Below are 22461 nucleotides of genomic sequence, written 5' to 3' on the forward strand. Positions count from 1 at the left end.
ATTTTGTACAGTAAAAAAACTTTTGTATGGTATTGATCGATTTTTATTGATAATTAATTTATTATTCGCCATGCTGATGTTTATTATAGTGATCTTGATTACCCAAATCCCTTCTCTGACATAATTTGCAAAATTAACATATAACTAAAACGTCTAAATCATGTTCATTTACAAGTACTATTGAAATAAAACTCTCAGGAGAGTGCTTAATAAATTATAATGCATCCTTCTTCAATTTTTCAATTAACTCCAGCAACACATCCACTTCCATGTAGATATTTTTCGAATCATTAGTAAATGGATTGTATTCGTCACATCCTTTACACTTTGAATCCAATGATGTAACTAATAAATCCTGAACTAGAGTTTGTATACTATTTTCTGGAGTAACAAAGATTGACTGCAAAAACTCGCGTGTTACAATTTTCTGCAGTACTATATAGGGCTGTAATATAACTTTCTCTTTTTTTATATTTCTATAAAACGATGCACATAAACATCGAATATCCTCGTCCTCATCTTGCAAAAGTGTTACAGCAGATTTTATACTATTAATTTTAACTATATCTGACAGTGTATTAAACGAATTAGCCAGTTCATTGTTAGCCAACGTTGCAATGTATCTCATATCCACATCTGTAGTTTCGGGGTCACTCAAAGAGTAAATAATCTTCGATAAATACAACAAACTATGTGCTTCTATAGTTCTAGACATTCTTGCAACAAAAGGCAACATGTACCTCAATTTATAAGGCACCCCATTAATTCGTATATGTTCTATAATTTCTTTTATTTCATTAAATGCAGTAAACTCAATTTTCAAAGATATTTCATAAAGTATCTTCCAAATAGTACTTATAGTAAATTTTTTCCTGAATACTAACAACATATGAGCTATTGTCAGAAGAATGCCTTTATCTTTTGAAATGTCGTAATTATTTTTTATTTTATGTAATATAATTTTACAGTAATATTCACAATCCGCTTGTTCTTGAATAATTTCTAAAGTTTCAGTTACTCCATTCCAATCCATTGTTTCTATGTATTTCTCAACGCGCCTATTGGCCCACGACGACGCTCCCGGTTTATGCGAATTATTCGCCACTTCTAATAACGTCTCCCTTATATCTTTCAGTTGTAAATTGTCACTAGTAAACAAATCTTCAAACAGCTGTCGACACAAATATGAATGCCTATCATCCATTATAATACTAAATTTTCTTTTTAAATTCACGAAATACGTCTGTTTTGAACAATCCGTTTTATAATACGTCAACAAGATTAGATTTCCATGTAGAACATTTTCTGATGTGTATTCTTGATTAATAACAACTGTATATACATTTTCAAATGGGTAAATATTATAAATGCATTTAGCGCTCAAACGGCGAACAATATACAGGGGACTCCCTAATAAGGACACGAGATTCGTAAGTAAACTCTCGTCGGCTTCCTTCCTCGACTCTGAATCATAAGCAAAGTTATATCTCCTCGCAATATTGGCTAGTACATTTAATATGGGGACGAGATTAGAATGCGCAAGTACCAGGTCGGGCTTGTTGCAGTGTTGTAAGCTCTGTTCGATATGTGTCCACAAGTTGGGAGAATGTGTGCGAAATTCATCGCAGGCCACCGTGGAAACCGTCTCGTCTTCCGATCCTGATGCTTTCTTCTGTCCTATCAATTTGGGTATTAACGCACCGTACAACTGAAGGGCTGCGTTTCTGTAAAATATTAAAGTAAGAAGTTAGTAAAGATTAATAATAGACTTTTTATTCCTATCTCGCAGACAAAATCGCCGGTAAAAGCTAGTTAATATTTCTTTTTTTTTTATGGGTGAAAATGATATGGTAACCTGCCTAACCTATGGTGGCCTGCGCTAACGGTATACGCTGGCGAAGCACCAGTGAAGGGTAATAAATGAGAATGAAAACAGGCCAGTTAGCCCATCTTGATGAATTCATCTGGAATTAACTATGATAGTTTCCAGGGGGAACCGCGAGGAGGTCGACCTGTTTGAGTATATGTTATGTTAGCAATGGGATTCTCAGTCTCCATTACTAACAATCCCTTTCCCCCCAGCTAGTTAATAATATAAATGCACAGAATACTGTTTAGGCGATAAAACTACTGAAAACATTGAGTAATAAAATTTGGTACATAAGTAGGTTATAGCCTAAGTTAGCATATAGGATATTTGGTGTTGATTTGAGATGAAGACAGCTGCCTCCGACATACACGAAGAAAGAAGGGGCGGTCTAGTCTATGCCCGTACCAGATGGCTTATTTATTTATTCATTAGTACATATATGTGTACATGGTGGACTTAATGCTAAAAGCATTCTCTCCCAGTCAACCATAGGGAAGTGTCAGAATACTCGAATGCGGTACTAGTAATTATTGATATACATACATACTAATATTACATATATAACAAATATACTTACACATATATAAAATATACTATATTATACACGAAATTGAGAATAATATAAAGTATTCACTGCTTATTTTATTATAAGTATAAAATTACCTTATCTGCCAATAAGCACTGGTCAAATTACTGAACGCCAGTTCCGCCAATTTCGCGGAATAATGCATCATATCTGAGGCCAAGCTGCTATCAGTGACTACTCTTGTCAAAAAGTGTACATAGATAGCTTTAGGCAGGTCCCTTTGATTGTCTATATCTGTCTCTTCGTTCTCTGTAGTTGGTACATCCTCAAGATTGTTGCATATTTCTAGAAGCGTTTCCATAAAATAATGGAATAATGGCTGGAAAGATAAATTTTTATTATTCCATACGCTACTACAATAATATAGAAGACACTCTGAATGAGAGCGGTAGGCTGACCCTAGCAGTAGGCTGGCCATAATACCACACAGGATTCTTATATATGTACTAGGCAAAATGTGTATTATTCAAATTGTATCAAAGACAATAAATACCTCTGACAACCCCATTAAAGATTAGGTACTGTCGTCAGTATATTTTTACATACATACATATCTGTCACGCCTGTCTCCCATTAGGGTAGGCAGAAACAATGGAATGCCAAATGCTTCGATTCAAACAAACCTCTTTCGTTTCTTCCACATTCATCAATCTTTTCATACACGCTCGCCGGTTACGGGTACTTTTAATTTGGCCCTTCTTCAGCACGTCGCCTATTTGGTATATTTTTAATTCTCCTTATATGCTTTATTGGTCTATCCATATACAGGGTGGCCCAAAAGTCCTTAGAAAAGTAAAATTTGAATTAAACGAAAACGGCGCGCGTGAGCGGTGCAGGGGAAGCGGGGGCAGTAACTTCGGTTTCTGGGAATTTAGTCGCGATGGAGCGTTTCACCGGAGCGGACCGTGCGTTTTGTGTGCGCGAGTTTTATCAAAACAACAATTCGGCAACCGTTGCGAGGCGTAAATTTCGAGAACACAAAGGTTTACACAACTTTGATGACACCCCAGCTCTCCAAACGATTAAGAATTGGGTTGCTAAGTTCGAGGAGACCGGTTCGACGTTAGATAAACCGCGGTTGGGTCGCCCAAGGACATCACGTACGGAACAAAACATCAACACAGTGGAACAATCTATTCGTGAAAATCCTACACAGTCAACTCGTAAGCGTTCCAGTGCATTAAACGTATCCAGGATATCGTTACAACGGATTTTGAAGAAAGATTTACTTATGCACCCTTACAAAATTCAGTTGGTGCAAGAATTAAAAGAAACTGTTGCTATTCAGAGAGTGAATTATGCTAATGAAATGTTTAATCGGTTTACTTCGTTCAATAACATAATGTTCTCTGATGAGGCACACTTCCACATTAACGGACATGTTAGTAAACAAAATTGCCGCTATTGGAGCCCGATTAATCCAATACTTAAGCACCAGAAGCCCTTACATAGCCCTAAAGTTACAGTTTGGGCCGTTATGTCAGCCCATGGCATCATAGGGCCTTACTTTTTTGAGGACGGCAGAAGGCGTGCTTTTACTGTTACTTCGGAGCGATATGTGGCCATGATCGAGGAGTTTTTCACACAAAAATTGCAAAACTTTCCAGGCTTTAATGCCCGAACATGGTTTCAACAGAATGGAGCAACTTCCCACACCTCCAATACTGCTATGCCCGTTATCCGTCAACTTATTCCAAACAAAGTTATCTCTAAGAGAGGAGACATTTCCTGGCCACCACGTAGCCCGGATCTGACTCCAATGGATTTTTTTTTGTGGGGCTACCTTAAGGCTAAAGTGTACGACTCTAACTCGCGGTCAATTAATGACCTAAAAGAAAACATCCGCAGAGAAATGGCAAGCATTTCAGCAGTGACGTGCCGCGCAGTCATCGACAATTTCAGAAGGCGTTTGCAAGAGTGCCGTGACTGTAACGGATTACATTTGGACGACGTTATTTACAAAAAATAATTCCCGTTTTTCTAGCTATATTTACAAATAAAAATATTATTCATAGTGTAATTAGTTTTATTTTAATTAATTTTTTTCATTACTAAGGACTTATGGGCCACCCTGTACTATTCACCTACAGCAGACTATATAATTTTGCCTTAGACAATTGCTAATTAATCATGGTATACAAATATAAAATTATTTTGTATATAAATGGAAAACTTCCTGCTTCTACATTCTTGGAGATCTTTAATGTTTGGATATCTTCTGGGTAACCCTTTCAAACCCAAGACTTTTTTTTCTTTCCGATTAAATATATTTTCGTATTTTGGAGCCAAGCCATCTTACCGGCACGCACGAGACTACTGCACCACCTAACGACTAAAATGATTTCTTATTGGCTGGTTTAGAATCTCACTATCATGTTATTTCAGCTTCGTGCGTAAAAATGAATTGCGCGCGGTTTTAGAATTTTTTAAAGTTACAACTTACACCCGTATCGTTCAGGTCTGAAAGGGGTAAGCGTATTTCATCTTGGGTCCTGTTGTTACTTTGCATTAGGTGAGGCAGGGCCAAGAACAAGTCAATTGTTTAATGAAAAAGAAAACTAAAGTCTATTTAAATCTATTGTTTTTTTTTTTTTACCTTGCCCTTTTTCATGTCGCTGGAAACGATTCTGTGAACCATTATGGAGAGGCCTGCGCCTCGTCTGGTCACAGAGGACTTGGCGCCCGCCTCTGATATTAACTCCGCCAGTTTGCATCTCAACAAAGAGTGTGGTAGCCGTGCAACCTCTGCTTCTTCAGGTAAAGATGTCAAGTATTGGATTGCTCGACCTGAAACAGGTTAGATATCTAAATTAAAATTTTAGAAGAAGTAGAAAATAAATACTAAGGTTGAAAAATCTCATTAGACACTGCAAACTAAACAAGCATATGGGCCAACTAGGCTTATGCCCAAAAACTGTTTGCAGATTTTGTCATAATGAAGAAGTAACGCCGCAGCACTGAATATGTGGCTGTAGCCCACTCATACATAAACGATATATCTCCTTTGGAAAACACACTATATCCCGAGGAGATAAAAAACATCGCTAAAGACATCTTAAAATTTCTATCATTGATAGGAATTAGCAGCGAACTTTAAAAAAAAGGGCGAGCACAAAAAATCATAAAAAGGTCGCCGTGTCACACATTTTTCTGCCTGAAAAAGTCGGCCTTTTAATAATAATAATAATACGTTGACAAAGAATAGTTTGTATAAACTGTGCATGATGATTTACGCCACATAATTATACAAATTATTCCGTTCTCGAGCTAGGATACCATTTGAAAAGAGAAACATGTAATATCTATTTAAAATTTCGTAAATTGGTCTGACCAGGACGGGAATACGCATGCTTGGAGCATTATGGCTAAGAGCACCTATCACTGTATGATTATAAAAAAATCTCTATGGGTTTCTGATTGCGACGCCTATTCTATTACACTATATAGTAATGTTATCAGTGACCATATGTACCTAGTGCAGCGCCGGCCGCTTCGATGGCACCCTTGTGACGGGATGTCTCTAAAACATGTATTATTATCTTTAGACATTTCTCGCATATCCCAATATCTTTCTCATTGAAACGTATCAACAGTGACGCTAAATCGCAACATGCCTAAAAAACCATAAATCCATTATTACTCAGCAAAAAATAAATTACACTTGTTAATGATAGATGAGGAAATAAAAAACCAAAGTGATATCAAACCAGAAACATTATCTAATTATATTGATTAAATTTCTTTGTTACCTTCACATTTAGCCAAAGGCAGTTGAGCACAATTTGATGTAACCCAGAGATTTTAGTGTGATCAACAGCATCAAGAGGATCGTAACCAGATGAAGTGATCATGTTTTGCACCATATCATTCATCTTCGAGAAATCTGAACTTGTCAATGCTTGCTGTTCCCAAGCAAAATGATTGGAAATTCCTTCTAAAGTTTCTAAAAGTTGTAGTATATTGTTGTATGGCACAGCAATTGGATGTGTTTTACTAACACATACATCTAAGACCACATACAGAATACTTATAAGAGAATGCAACTGTTTGCCGTTCTCTATTGACTTAACAATGCTTGTTTTTAAGCTATATTCAGTTATAAGGTCATTGTATGCAAAAAAGAAAATATCTTCAACAGTCTTAAAGTTTGTACCAATAGTTTTCTCATTCTCTCTTTCTTTTAGAAGTATATTAGCAATGAGTTTAAACATACTTTGGCTACAACTGATTTGATAGAAAAATTTGCTTCTCATAGCTGTTTGTGCATCATCTACCAAACTGCTCCATAACCGAGGTCCTTTGATTTCTTCATTGTAATGATACAATAATAGTTGCAACACATTTTCTCTAACATCATCAGCTGGATCTCTCAAGAGAGTTAACAATTTCAAAATAAAATCCTGTCCGTGCAGCATCCATTTTCCTTCATCCTTCAATAGCTGTAACATTGTCCTATAAGATGGTTTAACCTGCTGCTGTTTCTTCTTTGGTAGCTCACTCAAACAACTCAGTACTATTTGACATATTTTGATACTTGAAATTTTCCTTTGATAGTTACCATTAAAATTCAGTGAATTAATGATAAACTGTTGGATATTTGTGAAGAAATTCAACAAATATTTCATATTACTGTTTTGTTCACTTTTATGAATATTTATAAATATGGTATGTAACCAAGTCAAGAATGATTTCAAACTGCTCAGCATACTCAATCTTAATACAGTACTATCAGAGTTTATATTATTATGTATATATTTTAAAATTAAATCATATTCAAATTGTTTTGGTAATAATTTGCTGTGAGATATACAAACAATTTCAAATGCCAGCATTCTAACATAAGGATTACAGTGTTCAATACCATGCAACACCATAAATTCTGTAGTTTTGAATTCAACTGTGTTCCAATTTTTAGTTACAAGGCTTAACTTATTAGCTTGCTTCAGTAAATGTAAACTACCATACAACTTTTTTTCTAAATCTTGGTACTGATCCAATCCATCAAGTATAACTTTTAATAATGATGGAAATTTCTTTAATGTTGCTATACACCAGTAATTACTAAAGTTTTCAATTGCTTTAGGTATTGAGCCAGTCAATATCTCTAGTATATCACACAGGAATATTTTACACCATTGGTCTTCTGCTATTAATTGATTTAATATGGCAAAGTACATATCAGCACCGGCCGATACTAAGCCAGGTTTGTGTAGGCTGTTAATGAGTCCATTTCTCCAATTGTTAACAACAAAAGCAGCTGTAATATCTCCTTTATATTTCACTATTATTTCTGAAAGCATCAAATATTTAGCTTTACTCCAATAAAAGTTACCAATCTCCTGAGCTATTAAGTGGTATAGGTCATCATTAAGAATTCGAATTAAAGTTTGGAATATTCCTTTGTTTAAATCTCTCACACCAGTTATAGGATTCTCCCAGTTATGGTTGACCAAGTTCAGCAACCTTATTAGATTGCTTTCATTATACATATACTTTTCCATATCTGTACCTAAAACTTTCTTGAATGAGTTAATTGTTTTGAAAACTAAAAATGTGTATTTTGAGTATTCATATGCCATAGACATTAATAGATCAAAAGTAGTTTGAAAGACATTCTCTATGATTTCAATGCTACCTGTTCTTTTGTAGGTTACAAAAGAAGATTGGAACATTCCATACATTAGAGATACTACAAGAGATGATCTTAAATTATTTTTGCAATTTCTTTCTCTCAAATGTAATCTGTTAATTATCAGAGAATTTATTTCTTGTAAGTAATCTTGTCTTTCCATTAAGGCAAGAACAGCATAGAAGCATGTGGCACAAAGTAATTGGTCATCAAATTTTACTAAACCAACATGTAAATGTGTCCACAACAATTTTGTTATTTTGTCCCACACATGTTCATGTGAGTTTGGGTGGGTTGAGTATTTTCTGGCCAATGTTAAAATTTCCTGTAAGTAATAAATACACTTGTTAACACTTAACTGTAAATTAATTGTAACCTTTTTGGATAATAATGGTTTAACTAATTGTAAAGGCAAACATACTTACTCATAATATTTAAAAATAAAAACAATCAAAATTAACTTTGTCTTGTTACATTGTTGATGGACAATGTAACAAGATGAAGCCTTAGCTTATACCTTCGCCATGTAGGCAAAATAAAAAAATAAAACGAGTATTTAGGAAGCAATATAATTTATGAAATAAAAAATCAATATGTACCTGTATAATGTCTGATGACAATGTATTTGTGGGTACATCAAGTTTCATTAAAATAACACTGAATTCATCCATGATTTTAAATTTCCTGAAATGAAAATAATAATAAAACCAACGAGAAAAGGTTATCTGATAAATACAATTTAAAATATCTATTTACCTATTGAGCCCGATAAGTTCAGTTATGGTAAAGAAGGTAAATAAAACCCAATTAAACATTAATATTAATTTACTAATATTTACAATGCATTACTACTTAGGTAACAAACATTATTGAGTGTCTTTAATTGGCTCATAGCCTTCTTTCTGTATTTTTTCTTTATAAACATTAAAGTCCCTTTTCCTGTCGAAATGCAACACCCACTGTGTCGGGCAGGATTTCTCGAAAGCCCTCCTAAATTCAAGGCAAGCTTTAGGCCGTATTGTGCTATCTTTAATATTTTCTTTATCTAGACATTCCCAATAACGATCTCTCGAATCCCAACAAGCTTTTCTTTGTTCTTTATTTGGATATGACATCTTTAACGCCTATTCGTCAGTAAAAAGACCTAAAATGAAAATAAATTTACGTGTCTAACCTTGGATATATTATTTAGCCTATTATCATTTTTAATAAATTAAAAATAACTTACTCTACGTGCAATATCCTAACTATACACAATTATATTAAGAAACTGAAACTAAATTTCTCAGTTATTAAAATAAATATTTTATAATTTACAGGATATTTTAAATTTTATCCAAAAATTCGAAACAATTTAAACAGATGCATGGACAGGATAATTCATTTATAACCTCAAAGTTATTGACATTGACAATTATTTTCTTTAAATCAAGAGATGACAAAAGTGTCTGTACAAAGTCTTTGCCTATTATATATCTCTTAAATTAATATTTTAATTTGATAGTTTCGCGTAATTACTATCATCCACTAAATTTTTAATAATATTTAATGTATTACAAATTTAGTTTATATTGGTCCTTAGAATCACAGAAAAGTGAACAATGACAATGGCATGATATTGACATTTCATTAAATGTCACGATAGCATATACCTCTACAAAACAAAATACTTTTCTGTTTTGTCTTAGATTCGTAATGATTTTTTATTATTCTTTATAATTTATTAAATTAGTTTGTAACAAATTTGCTTTAATTTTCAATGTTAAATATTACACTACAGTGTAATATTGAACTAGAAGTTTAGATTTCAACACTATTCATTGATTTGTATAAAACTCCAAAATGGACTTGAAACTGTGCAGAATTTGTTTAAAAGAAAACGGTAGGATCTCATTATTTGAAAAGTGTGAAAATGCTATGATATACAGTGCTAAAATAATGCAATGTGTTAATATAAACATAACTGAAGGTGATGGTTTACCAAACTCCATGTGTGATAGCTGCGCCAACGAACTGGATGTGTCGTACAGATTCGTGCGAAAGTGTGAGGCATCCGACCGAGCTCTCCACTGCCTGTCTGTCATTGAAGTAAAACTGGAAGAGATCAAAAGCGAAGATATTAATAATGAATTAAATCTCAGCGTGGATAGTGATGTATATTTGGACGATTTTACGAAACTCGATACGCCGGAACCAGAGTCAGATGAAAGTCAGCATCAAATAAAACACAAAAGAAAAAAACGTACTAAGAATGGACCAATACAGTGTGTCGTATGTGGCATGATGAAGATCTCCCATTCAGCTATGGAGATACATATGAGATCACATACTGGTGAGAAGCCATACCCATGCCAAATTTGTAAAGCCATGTTTAAAACTAAAGGCTCCTTAAAAAGACACAACGAAACCAGGCATTTGGATAGGGAAAGAAAATTCACATGTGAAACTTGTGGCAATAGTTTTTATAGGAAAAATGATATTATTATACATATGAGAGTGCATACTGATGAGAGGCCATACTCTTGCACGTTTTGCACTAAAAAATTTAGACAAATTGCGTCACTGAATCGTCATAAACGAATACACACTGGCGAAAAGCCATACTCTTGTCCGATTTGTGCTAAGAAATTCTCAGACTCGTCTCTCGTGAACAAACATCTGACTGTGCATACAGATGAGAAGAAACATACCTGCCACCTGTGCAGCAAGTCTGTAAAGAGCAAAAGTGCACTCAGGACTCATTTGAGTCTCCATTCTAATGAAAAACAGAACATTTGCAACTTTTGTGGCTTAGCTTTTTCAATGAAAGGCAACCTACAAACACATATACGAAGGATCCATTCAGAGAAATCGGGTGAATGTTCAGTATGCTTTAAAACATTCTCCGACTTGGAAGTTCACATGCGAAAGCACACTGGAGAGAAGCCGTTCATTTGCAAACTGTGTAACCAGGGATTTGCTACTAAAAGAAGCCTGTCACATCACAAGGCCTTCAAACATGAGAATGCCAGTAAATATAAATGTTCTATAGGAGACTGTAGTAGGACTTTCCCAACTGTTATGATGCTAGAGTTCCACCTTCTCAAACAGCACACAAATAATACTCCGTATGTGTGCCAACATTGTTCTAGAGGCTTTTTTCGTACCAGTGATCTGTCTCGACATCTTAAAGTTAGCCATATGGATACCCTAGCAAAGATTCCATTAAAATTAAATGGCACTTAATTTATTGTATTTATTTAATAAATATATTAAAAAAATTGTATTAAGGAATATAATATTATATAAAGTCATAGTATATGTAATTGGAGAGAGTTATAAAACTGTTTAGTTTTAAGTTATGCTGTACTAGTCATCATTAAAATAAATTTTTCAAGTTTTATATTTTTCATATGCTTAATTTATTACAATTCTTATTTAAAAGAACTATGCCATTTTCAACCTTAAAATCACCAGAAAATATGCAATCAATGAAACATGAATCAAGCATTGGAAATTAAATAATTGTGAAATATTATAATACTAAACAATAAGTTAGCATATCTTTATATTGTCTATGGATAAATGAAATATAATTGAATCCATATTTGTATTAATTTAAAATTAACATACTGAATATTATGACATTTTTTAAACTGGTTTACTAAAACATAATACAAATCAAAATAGTAATTCTTATAAACAATACAAAATTGATTTATATTTTAACATAATTAACCTTAATCATAATTATTATGCTTTATATATTTATAAATACATACATACATAAATTCATACATTTATGGATTGAGCCATATTCTAAAGTCTCTATTATCAGGTCTTTTAGAGAGATGTGAAAGGTTTTTTCAGGCTTGTCAATGCTCACAACCTGATTCAGTTGCATAATGGTGGGTCAAAATTTTTTTTATTAAAGAATGAAAATGGAATGGTTGCCCCGCCTGCGTTATCGGTATACGCTGACAGGGCACCAGTAAAGGATGATAGGTAAGGATGAAGGTACTTATTTATTATCAGGCGGACCGTATCCTTGTTTGCTGCCATCATGAAAAAAAATGAGTACTTACCTATCACTTGGTTAATATAACATATGGCTTCACACAACTTCCCGAACAGACCCCCATCCTGTCCGATTGGGGAGGCGAACCCCAAAATCAACGGCGCGGAAATCCTCGCCGGCTATAGTTTCAAAAGCGCGCGTCTGTCCGCCACAGACAAAGCAGCACGCCGTCGATAAAGCTGCACCAGGTGAGGTGTTATGCTCCTTTCTCTTTTCTATAGGTAACAATATTGTAATGAGGCTGTCTCACTCTCGCGCCAATTAGGCGAGCGAGGTGAGGTGAGCGATACGCGGCCGCGACTCGCGAGTGTACGTCGCGTCTATAGTACAGTGCTGAGGACGTTAGCCCGCGATCGTTCGCCGCAGCGGACGTCTCGTCACGCTCGCACAATCGTTCCACAACCGTGGCAGGTGTCAGTGTCGTCATGTCCAAACCGTGAAACAGTTCTTCGTGTGTGCTTCACTGTTACTTCCTTCCTTTTCGGATATCGGATTGTTCTTCGTGTTTCCAGTATGGGCGAAGTGAGTACCGTTCGTTTTATTATCCGCTTGGATTTATTTGGCCGGAATGCGAACGCGCGACCGTGCTCCAGTTTGCCGGGCAGACGGAGGCTCGCGCTTGGTCCTGTGGTTGTGCCGCCGAGTTCGTAGGTCGTCGGCATAGGATACAGTTGGCCGATTCTCGCAGTGCGGCTGCGGTGGCGTCTGACCGCGCCGCGGGTCGGCGCCATTCACGAATCTCCGGATTAATTAGCACTTTCGTACGCGAGAATAATGGTGCGAGTTTGGAAATGTATGCCGAGGTGCTCTGTAGAAAGCTCAAGAGGCCCCAAATAGAGGTTCGATCGGCCGCATCGTTAAATGGACACGAGATTAGCGGTATACTGTTATACCTACATCTGATAACAATAGTCGATAGTTATTATCTTCGATATTGTTTTTCTGTTTGTTCCTATTCTATCGAACGTTCCTGCAATAATAGGCTATCTGCCTTATCTCGGTCATTATTAGATAGGAACCTAATAGGAATTAACAAAGTTAAAACCAACCTTATTGGAATCATACCTTATAATAGTTTTAATCTTTGCTACAATTATAATCGAGCCCTATCTATGTTACCTACACAGATATATTTAATATCTAGAAGGGTAGATTCACAATACTAAAACAAGTAGGTATCTAGTAAGTTATTACCTATCTATTTATTATCCAATTTTTAATATTACTTACCTAATTTTAATCAGATTGGTCTACTAGTTGTCTTCCATAAGCATAATTTACATCTTTTATAGAAGAGGTAGTGAATAGCAATGAAGCATACGATCAGCCTAATGTTAAGCGGCTATTGTTACCTTAACACGTGAACACAACACCAAATACATCATTCGTAATTTGACCCTCGTGACATCAAAATTTTTAAATACACTAGATACTTATTTATACCCTTTAATTTCCCTTGACAATATGTCACCTTTTAAACCGGAATACCAGAAGAACCGGAATACTTGTAAGTCAGCTGTCTGGTGGCAGAAATAGGTAAGGCAGGCAGCCAAATAACTTATATTACTTAATACTCCAACTGGAGTTCAATGCTCCATATATGTACTTAGTGGAGAGTCGTCTCTCAAGAATCTCCGTCAGTTATTGTCAATTATTACGAGTATTTAAGTTTACATATTTTTCGGACCTTTTTTTAATGGATGATAATGGACGGCGTTACCGTCTGTGCTACTGGTATAGGTTGGCGGGACACCAGTGATGGATGATAGGTGAGGATAAAAAGTATGGCCTGCCTATCGTGTAAATACACCTACGATTCAGCACAATGGTTCCCAGAGGGAACCGCGTGGAGATCAACCGGACAGGGTATATTGCAAGCAATGGAATGGCTAGTCTACATTACTGGGGGGAAGGGATTGTTAGCAATGAAGTTTGACAGACCCATTGCAAGCAGTATGCCCTATTATGTCGACCTCCACGTGGTTCCCCCTGGAAACCATCGTGAACAATTCTTGTTGAATTCGTCACGATGGGCTAACTGACCTGCTTCATACTCACTTTTCATCCTTCATTGGTGCTGCGCCGGTGTATACCGATAGCGCGAATGGGGTTACCATTCCATTATCATCCATTAAAAAGAAAGTGTGCATTACTAACAATCCCATACCCCCTATTCTTCGAGCTGTATTGGTTACATTTGTGGATATCCACACCAGATTCTATAGCTCTGACAGTTTAACTTGAATCATAAGGCTAGAAAAGTAGAACCACAGTATAAGTAATTTGTATAGTAGAACTATATTTCGATTCCGTAAGTATTAGGTGTCAGTATTCATATTTTAGTGTTTATTTTACACTACACTAGAATACGCACTGATAATCCTATTAAACTAATACATTCCATATATTTATTACCAGTCTTACATAAGCAGTTTGTAAAGTGGTACACTTAAATACTGGCCTAAATAGGTTGCTATTTCTGGCATGAAGCAGCAATACCGATTTTATCATCTATGTATGGTAAATACATGCGTTAGGGATAACTGTTTGTCCATGACCTGTGTAATCATTGATAGATATTCTTTATATTTTTTTTAATTCAATTTATTTATTGCATTCTACAATATTATTATGGAAGATGTTAATAATTGATACAGTACATCGTAGACCTTGTCGGACACAGCAATTTGAAGCGAGGAGGGCGCCGATCCTTAAATTTTCATAAAGATTTCAATAATTAATTCAATTTCATCAATGTAATTAAATTCTAATTAATATCCAAATTTATTTAATGATTTTAACGATTTTTTTTTATTTCCATATGTTTTATTTTAAACTACATTAAATTTTAATGCAATTTAATGTAGTTGTTCATATTTTCCGAATACTAGTCAGATTTTTTTTATATAATTTAGATTCAATTGTTACCTGTAATTGAGTACCTGTGTCCCATTTGTGTTTCTATATTTGTATTTGTATGACTGTATTTCAATTTGACATGGCAGTGAAAATATAGGGTACAAAGGCATAACTCATTAGTCCCCAGGAATAGTAAGGTATGATGGGTATCATATGCGACACGGTATACTCTGTAACATGCATGGTACTGTTCATATTTATAAGCGACAATTATAAATTCCCATCAGGTGGGCTGTCAGCTTGTTTGCCATTCTAAATTACGTAAAATAAACTCAAATTTTAATATAATTATCTGAATATAAGGTCCATTACATAGGATCAGTACCAGTAGATACTAAAAATGGTACTAAACACTAGGTATTGCATAATAAAACATGGTTACATTTTTTATTACGCATAAAAATTTTTACACAAGGTTCGAGTCCTTTATGATTCTCTCTGACTGTACCCATACGGAACGTCGCATGTATACAGTATATGAGTACGGTTCAAGAGAGTGGGTACAAGTGTAAATTGCTTTCTTTTCTAATCTATAGCAGGCGGACAGCCCACTTCAAAATTGGAAACTATCGCTTATAAACATGGATATCTTTGAAGGGTCCTTAATTTCCATGGTGCCCCTAATATGTGTGTAGTAGTTGTTCCTTACATGTTCTCACAACTAAAGACTAACATGTTATGGCTCCGTATTCAGTAATTTCACTGTAATGTCCCATTTTTTAAAATGAAACACAACTACGCAATCACAGCTGTTTTGGTGACTCAAACTTTGTCACGAAGCGAAACTAAATGGTAAACAGCATACGGCTAGAGTGACGTTACAATTAGAGTCACTTATCGTAGAACTACTGTGAACAGGTAGAAAAATAATCAGTTATTCTCTACAAGCATTGCCAATAGGAATATACGATTTGGAGTGGCAACCAAGCACGGTGTATTCAATGGAAAGTGGTAACCGCTGCCTATCTCAGGTCGTAACGCATGTTTTGTCCGTGTACAGCAGCAGTTTCTCGTTAAGATGTCGTGTATATGACCTCCTCGATGAAATGTACAGCTATTAGCTCACAGCATGTTCTAGATTCATGCCTAACATACTTCAAATTGCTGTAACGTAACACTTTATTAATTGCAATTGTGAATATTTGTCAATGAAGGACCATGGTGTTCTACTTCTTGCCTTCTGTATTTTTACTGCCATATCTTACCTTTCAAATCGAAATATAGTTACGACTCGTAGATATTATATACTGCAAAATTCTAATATATATCGAAATATCTTTATAAACAATGTAATAAGTCACCCTTTCGAGGAGAAAATAGTAAAATCTATAATATCAAAAAACATTTTTACTTCATTTTTCTATTTTATAAGTTAATTAAGCTATTTATTTTTAGTTGCTTTAGGCGCGTGGAAATTTTTCTATATTGTAGTAAATAAGAAATCCTAAGTTTTCATTTTAGCGTAATCTTCTGTTGTATTATAGCTACGTATAATATTTCAAATTTGATGACATAATTTTCAGAAAAATAGAATTACCACTAAATTGCAATTTGATTATAATAACAACCAATAATTTCGTCTGTTTCAGTCAATGCTGAAAGAAGATCCCCTCTCGAGGATCCAGAGAGAAATTATAGAAGTGACGGAGAGGGAGAAAGAATTTAAAGAAGGTCACTTTAGAATAAACAGACTGCTATCAGAATCTACCATAGATGTTAACCACCAAAACGGCCACGTCAATGGGGACGTTGAAAATAAATCGCCAAGGACTCTGAATAGAGCGGTATCTACCTCCCATCTCTTGGGTCCTATAGGACCCCCGACACCACCGGTAACTTCCATCTTTACCACTAATGGTTACACGAGGCGGTTTACACCGCAGACTGGCACCAAAGGCATCATGCAGCGGTTTATTGCCAATAAAGGTAAAATGCCGGTCAGCTCTCCCGTAATACCGACGACGCCGACTGTCAACAGAACGTCACCAGTTTTCATTAATCCCGTACCTATTACTCCAATTATATCTCCAGCAATACCTCCAGTTGCTATAACACGAACACCAGAAAAACCTATTAGGAAAGGTTACGTGCCCGTCGAGGAGAAGATTCAAAAAGAATTGAAGGAAATGAAGGACAGAGAACATGAATTAAAACGCATGAGGAAGAAACATAAACCTTTCGACCTCGAGTTGAGTGATAACGAGACCAGTTCGGAATCAGACGATGACGACATTCCGTTGCCAGGTAAACTTAAAGCAACAAAGTCGATAGGAGAGCTGTATGAAGCACTCAACGAGGAGGTACGATCACCATCACCGTCGAGGAATAGCTCGGGCCATGATTCTTTAGGCAGTCTGAAGCCGGCGAAATCGTTGGCCGAACTCTGCGACATCGAGCCGGGTCAAGAATTCCTCGCTCCTAGTTCCACGCGCCTTATCGCGCAGTGGGAGTCGATTATTCAACAAAAGCAAGAGGCCGGAGCGGCTTAAATAGTATGTGTTTAAAATAGAAGGCTTGTGGGTTAAATTGTGTTATTTAGGCGTGTAACGCCAAATAAGTTTCTGTGGACGATTACCAACATGGTTATCAACATTATGCATCAGTTACGAAGTGTATCGAGTGCAAGGCCGAATAAGTGTCGCCGTATTCGGTATGTTACGTGAGAAATACGATATTTGTGGTAGGTAGGTAGCTAATGTAGTAGATGTAGGCTGCAAAGTGAGTGCACCCTCGGCTCGTTTTACAGACTGTCACACCCGAAACATCTGCGTAGTATCGTTGCGCAAACGTTGAAATTAATCGAACGCCTCGGCGCGCTAGGTTTTACCGATCGATTTCTTTCGTCGGCTGATCGGTTGTGGAGCAATTAATTTTCTCCAGATTGTGAACAATGCAAATGATGGTTATCCGTAACAGCAATTATCTTGTGCATGCACGCTGTTGGAAAGCGGTCGATACATGATGCGAACTCGTCTCCCAAGTGTGAGTAAAATAGTTTCTTCCTATTGTTTAGCGCGTACTCTACGCTACTGAAAAACTGTTTTATTTTTTTATTTTATGGGAGCGCCGCTTTCCCGAAGCAATACGGCACTGAGCGGGCCCGTGCATATCACACTTATTATGTTATTGCAAAAATGTAGCTTTTTCTCGGTATTGTGAGAAAATGCACAATATTCAATATTAGAGTACAAAAAAGAGATAAAGGAATCGACATCAGCGCTCACTGCCGTGTTGTAGTATGATCACAATCGTGTCACGTACAGTTTCTGCCTTCCCTATGACTAGCGAGGGTTTACTATAAGGCCATGAACTTACTTTGCTGTTCTGTTGTTGTTTTTCACTGTGCCTATTATATACGAAGACGGTTATGTAATATATTCTATATAAATAGACACATTATGTTAAATCAAGGGTCGTGATTTGAATTTAGAGCATTTATATTCGAGTATGTATTCACAGTACACTTTCCTTCATAGGTAGCGTTTTACGCCTCGTGACTAATGTTTATAAATACGCAAGTAATAAAATTAATTTCTATCCTAAATAATACTTTCACGTAATGTTTATGTAATTAGCTATTCACTGTGATGAATGTTGAATGATATAATCGTGGAACGCTGCGCGTTAGGGCAGGGTGCTGGAAAGGTTTACCTCGCTGGATTCGGATCTTAAAGGTGATAATCATGTACTTAACGATTGTACTTCAATTGTGAATAAAAGTGGCAACTATGCAAGTATAGATGTATCAGCTAACACTACACATGTCAAACGAATTGTGCCTTTTCTTAGATTTGTACCTACATTTAGAAATTAGCAAAATAATGACAAATATATATGGTATATATAAAGATGTTACTCATTACAACAATCGTTTGTCATGAACTGTTTTTGATAGTGAATGCGTTCCACCACTTACGTATCGTAATAATATATTAGTCAAATTAATTTAATATTAAATAGAGATAGAGAAATTTTTACATTAATTATTGAGATTGATAGTGTTAATTGTTGCAATATTTTTTACCTACGTGTTTAAGTTTGTTTTTATCTAAAAGTGCCAGGAGGTTCGTAAAATTTAACTAATTTATTTTGATGGGACTTAACGTACCGGGGCAGGGACTGAGTAACATTCCTATTTACTTACATATTATATTATACATATACATGTTTGCCTAATGTATTACATACTTTCAAATAAATATTGTGATATGAATTTGCCTTAAAATATTGTTATGTAACATTTTGTAATATTTAAAATGGAAATCTATATATATTATATCTATATTATGTACTTAGAATACAGGAGTTTACTTACTGTATGCCGATGCCTAGTAAATGAGATGTTAAATTATTTAAGATTTACGCAATAAATGAAATACAATCAGATTTGAGTATTCGAAGTTATTTTATTTCAGATTTCAAACAATTACGACCCGTGTGAATTTAGAATAAAAAGTGTCTTATATGTTAAATACAGAGCCATCCATTTATATATCAAATGTTTTTACTAACTTATATATACATAGGTATATAACATTATATTATGTAGAAATACAGATAGGTTATTTTACATTAATCATTCTGATAAGACACCTTGTTGATTATACTAATTTTTATATATTTGTGGTAGTGTTTAGATGCAGTGACCTTTGTTCAACAAACAAATTCGGTCAAATGTTCAATTTAAAAATTGTATTTGGCAAAACTGCCTGTACTAAACAAAGAACGAGTTAGGTAGATTAAAATTTAGGCCAGCTCCACTTGTCTCTACCAATGGTCCCCCTGGAAAACTGGGGGGTAAACGTCAGAAGTGAGATCCATATTAAACTTATATCAACGCCATTGGGTACGTCTTATCATTCTGCCATAATTTTTTTTCCTTAACCCTCGATTTATTAAGAATGTTCATGACTTACTTATCGAAGTGTAGCAATGTTGCAATTGTCTGTCAAATATCAGAAACAATTTAACGTTTTTCAATGTTTTGACTGATTATTTTAGCAGTGCAAAAAAGGGGTAAAGCGGTTTCTTCAGGGTCGGCAACGCGCGCGTAATGCCCCTGGTATTGCAGGCGTTCATAGGCTACGGTAACCGCTTACCATCAGGTGACCCATGTGCTTGTTTGCCATCTGAGTGGTAAAAAAAGTTACTAAAATTAGCGTAAACTAAATGATTAATCATGCAATAGTATTCTTATTACGTTATCAATAAAAATTTTTGTTTTGATGGCAAAATGTAATGTGAAATTGAAATGTGATTGCGACGTTGCGTCACTTTCTTGTGGACGCTCTTAATTTATGTCATAGACAACGTGGAATATAATTATTATAAAAAAAAAACAATACTATACCGTCATATAAAACTTTTTATTATAATTCCTTTACTATCTTAGATTATAAACAAAAATGAAATATTTTTTTACTGAAAACCATGTTTTTGACGTTACACGTCCTTTTAAAATCATATAAAAATTTACATACACGTACTTTATTCTGTCTGTATCATCGAATTTGATTAGTTATTGTACAAAATAAATAAGGACTCCATATTGTAAGAATAAATATATAAAATAATATCGCAAACATCTGATATCTGGGTATTTAGGCAACACGTATGCAGACACGTGGTTAATTACTTATATGAAATACCAGCACATTCGATAAATAACCGCACCGATATCTGATAACTTGATATTTATTGTACCTATAATAATTATAATATGTTTTTTACTCACGATTTCCGGTGAATGTGGCTTTTACATACATTAAACTGTAGCTAACTGTAAAAATCATGAATGACATAAAATAAAATTAAAATAAAACACAAAATCGTGAGACGTTTACAATAACGGGATTAACAAATGCACGTTCATTTTCACCATATTAAATCCCATCGCTGGACACAGGAGCCTTTTTTTATACAACTTAGAATGGCAAACAAGCTGACGGCCCATCTGATGGAAAGTGGTAACCGTCGCCTATAGACTTGAACAGTACCATGGACATAACAGAGTATACTGTTTCGCCCATGATACCCGCCATGCGTTGCCATTCCTAGGAACTCAGATGTTATTCCTCTGTACCCTGTAAATTCACGCCATATCCCACCCTTCAAACCGAAACACAGCCATGCAAACACAACTGCTTCACGGTTGAAACACGAATGGGACAGAGGTCAATCACAAGCAATCGACTTTTGTACAAAATCTCCCTCTAGTAGCCATTTCAAAAGATACATAGAATATAGCCCAGTATCACGGTGGGCGGCTTAGTATAAGGTTTTATTTTATATTTCCTTTCATACATACATCAGCCTTTAAACGTCCACTGCTGAACATAAGCCTCCCCCTTAGGGGGTTTTGCCACGCTTGGCAGGCAGATTGGCAACTATAACTAGGTTTTAGAGATATTTTAAGAAAGACGCTGCTGTCCATCCCTCGTCTTCCCTTAGTCGGTTCCCACGGCGCCTACGGGAAAAGAAGGGGTGTTCTATTTTATGCCGGAACTACACGGATATATATTTTATACATACATTGGTGTATAAACATAGTGATAGCTCACTGAAAAGTAGTAAACGGTGTATAGATACAACCAGCACCACAAACGTCACAGAATATACTGTGACACCTATGATACTCGTCATGTCATGCTATTCCTGATGTTTAACATGTTATAAGCCAGCACTCAGTAATTTCACTGCCGTATGTCAGAGTTTATTAATTTATGACCCTATGCAGGCACCATTTTATCACGTTATCTTTTAAACTAACAAATCGTGGGGGTTGCTATCTGAAGTCTCAACAGTGACTTCTTAACGAATCTCGCAGTATGTTTATGTTTTATCGCCTTGTTAGGTGTGATTTATGAAGGTAGTAACATGATTTTTGAATAATTTAAAAAAGGAACTTCCTCGTAATTTTTGCTATATATGTATAAATAAATATTTTATACAACAAGGCTGGTAATCGAATATAAATTCCGACTGATGGTAAACGATTAACGCAGTCCTGCCTAAGAGCTTGCAACACGAGGAGCATCTCTCATGTTTCAAATGAGGAAATTTACATATATTTATTTATTTAAACATTAATGCACAGTAAAATTCTATGTACATATGGCGGACTTAACACCGGACGGTGTTCTCTACCAGTCAACCATTGTGCAAACCGAGAAATAAGTAGGCGGTGCATTATTGAATAGGGGGAAAATGAAGCAATATTTGATATTGTCATATATAATAAACATATAAAATAATATATGAAAATAAACAAAAAAAATGTCGTAATTAACGCGAGTATAGTCACCGAATACAGGTTAAAAAATTTGCAAAATGATATAATTTTCTTACGACCAAAACATTAAAGGCGAACGACTTCTCACGATCAATTCGTAATTAATACA

The 22461-nt window shown here is 35.3% G+C and overlaps 4 protein-coding genes across 5 annotated transcripts; 2 read left to right on the forward strand and 2 right to left on the reverse strand.

Annotated features, from left to right (window-relative positions):
- Positions 1-26: 26 nt before the first annotated feature.
- Positions 27-8973, reverse strand: LOC113514833 (uncharacterized). The gene is made up of 7 exons (XM_052894406.1): positions 8842-8973; positions 8685-8769; positions 6206-8410; positions 5929-6070; positions 5053-5243; positions 2534-2775; positions 27-1724 (listed from the first exon to the last, which is right to left on the reverse strand). Exons 1-7 carry the CDS (start codon positions 8898-8900, stop codon positions 215-217), a joined length of 4434 nt encoding a protein of 1477 aa, XP_052750366.1. The 5' UTR covers positions 8901-8973; the 3' UTR covers positions 27-214.
- On the reverse strand, positions 8893-10179 carry LOC128200571 (cytochrome c oxidase assembly factor 6 homolog). Of its 2 annotated transcripts, none has more exons than XM_052894411.1 (2): positions 10067-10179; positions 8893-9229 (listed from the first exon to the last, which is right to left on the reverse strand). In XM_052894411.1, the coding sequence occupies exon 2, from the start codon at positions 9198-9200 to the stop codon at positions 8952-8954; it is 249 nt and encodes an 82-aa protein (XP_052750371.1). In that variant the 5' UTR covers positions 9201-9229; positions 10067-10179; the 3' UTR covers positions 8893-8951. The 2 variants fall into 2 exon arrangements, with proteins under 2 accessions (XP_052750371.1, XP_052750370.1); XM_052894410.1 differs by lacking the exon at positions 10067-10179 and adding an exon at positions 9314-9471.
- LOC113514832 (zinc finger protein 227-like) lies at positions 9629-11474 on the forward strand. The gene has a single exon (XM_026898923.3). It carries the CDS (start codon positions 9928-9930, stop codon positions 11308-11310), a length of 1383 nt encoding a protein of 460 aa, XP_026754724.3. The 5' UTR covers positions 9629-9927; the 3' UTR covers positions 11311-11474.
- A 942-nt stretch (positions 11475-12416) lies between these two features.
- LOC113513598 (uncharacterized) lies at positions 12417-19455 on the forward strand. The gene is made up of 2 exons (XM_052894408.1): positions 12417-12664; positions 16651-19455. The coding sequence occupies exons 1-2, from the start codon at positions 12656-12658 to the stop codon at positions 17548-17550; spliced, it is 909 nt and encodes a 302-aa protein (XP_052750368.1). The 5' UTR covers positions 12417-12655; the 3' UTR covers positions 17551-19455.
- Positions 19456-22461: the final 3006 nt, after the last annotated feature.

This window comes from Galleria mellonella, unplaced genomic scaffold (assembly GCF_026898425.1).
Source record: "Galleria mellonella isolate WM207_F2 unplaced genomic scaffold, CSIRO_AGI_GalMel_v1 utg21, whole genome shotgun sequence".
Classification (NCBI taxonomy): Eukaryota; Metazoa; Arthropoda; class Insecta; order Lepidoptera; family Pyralidae; genus Galleria; species Galleria mellonella.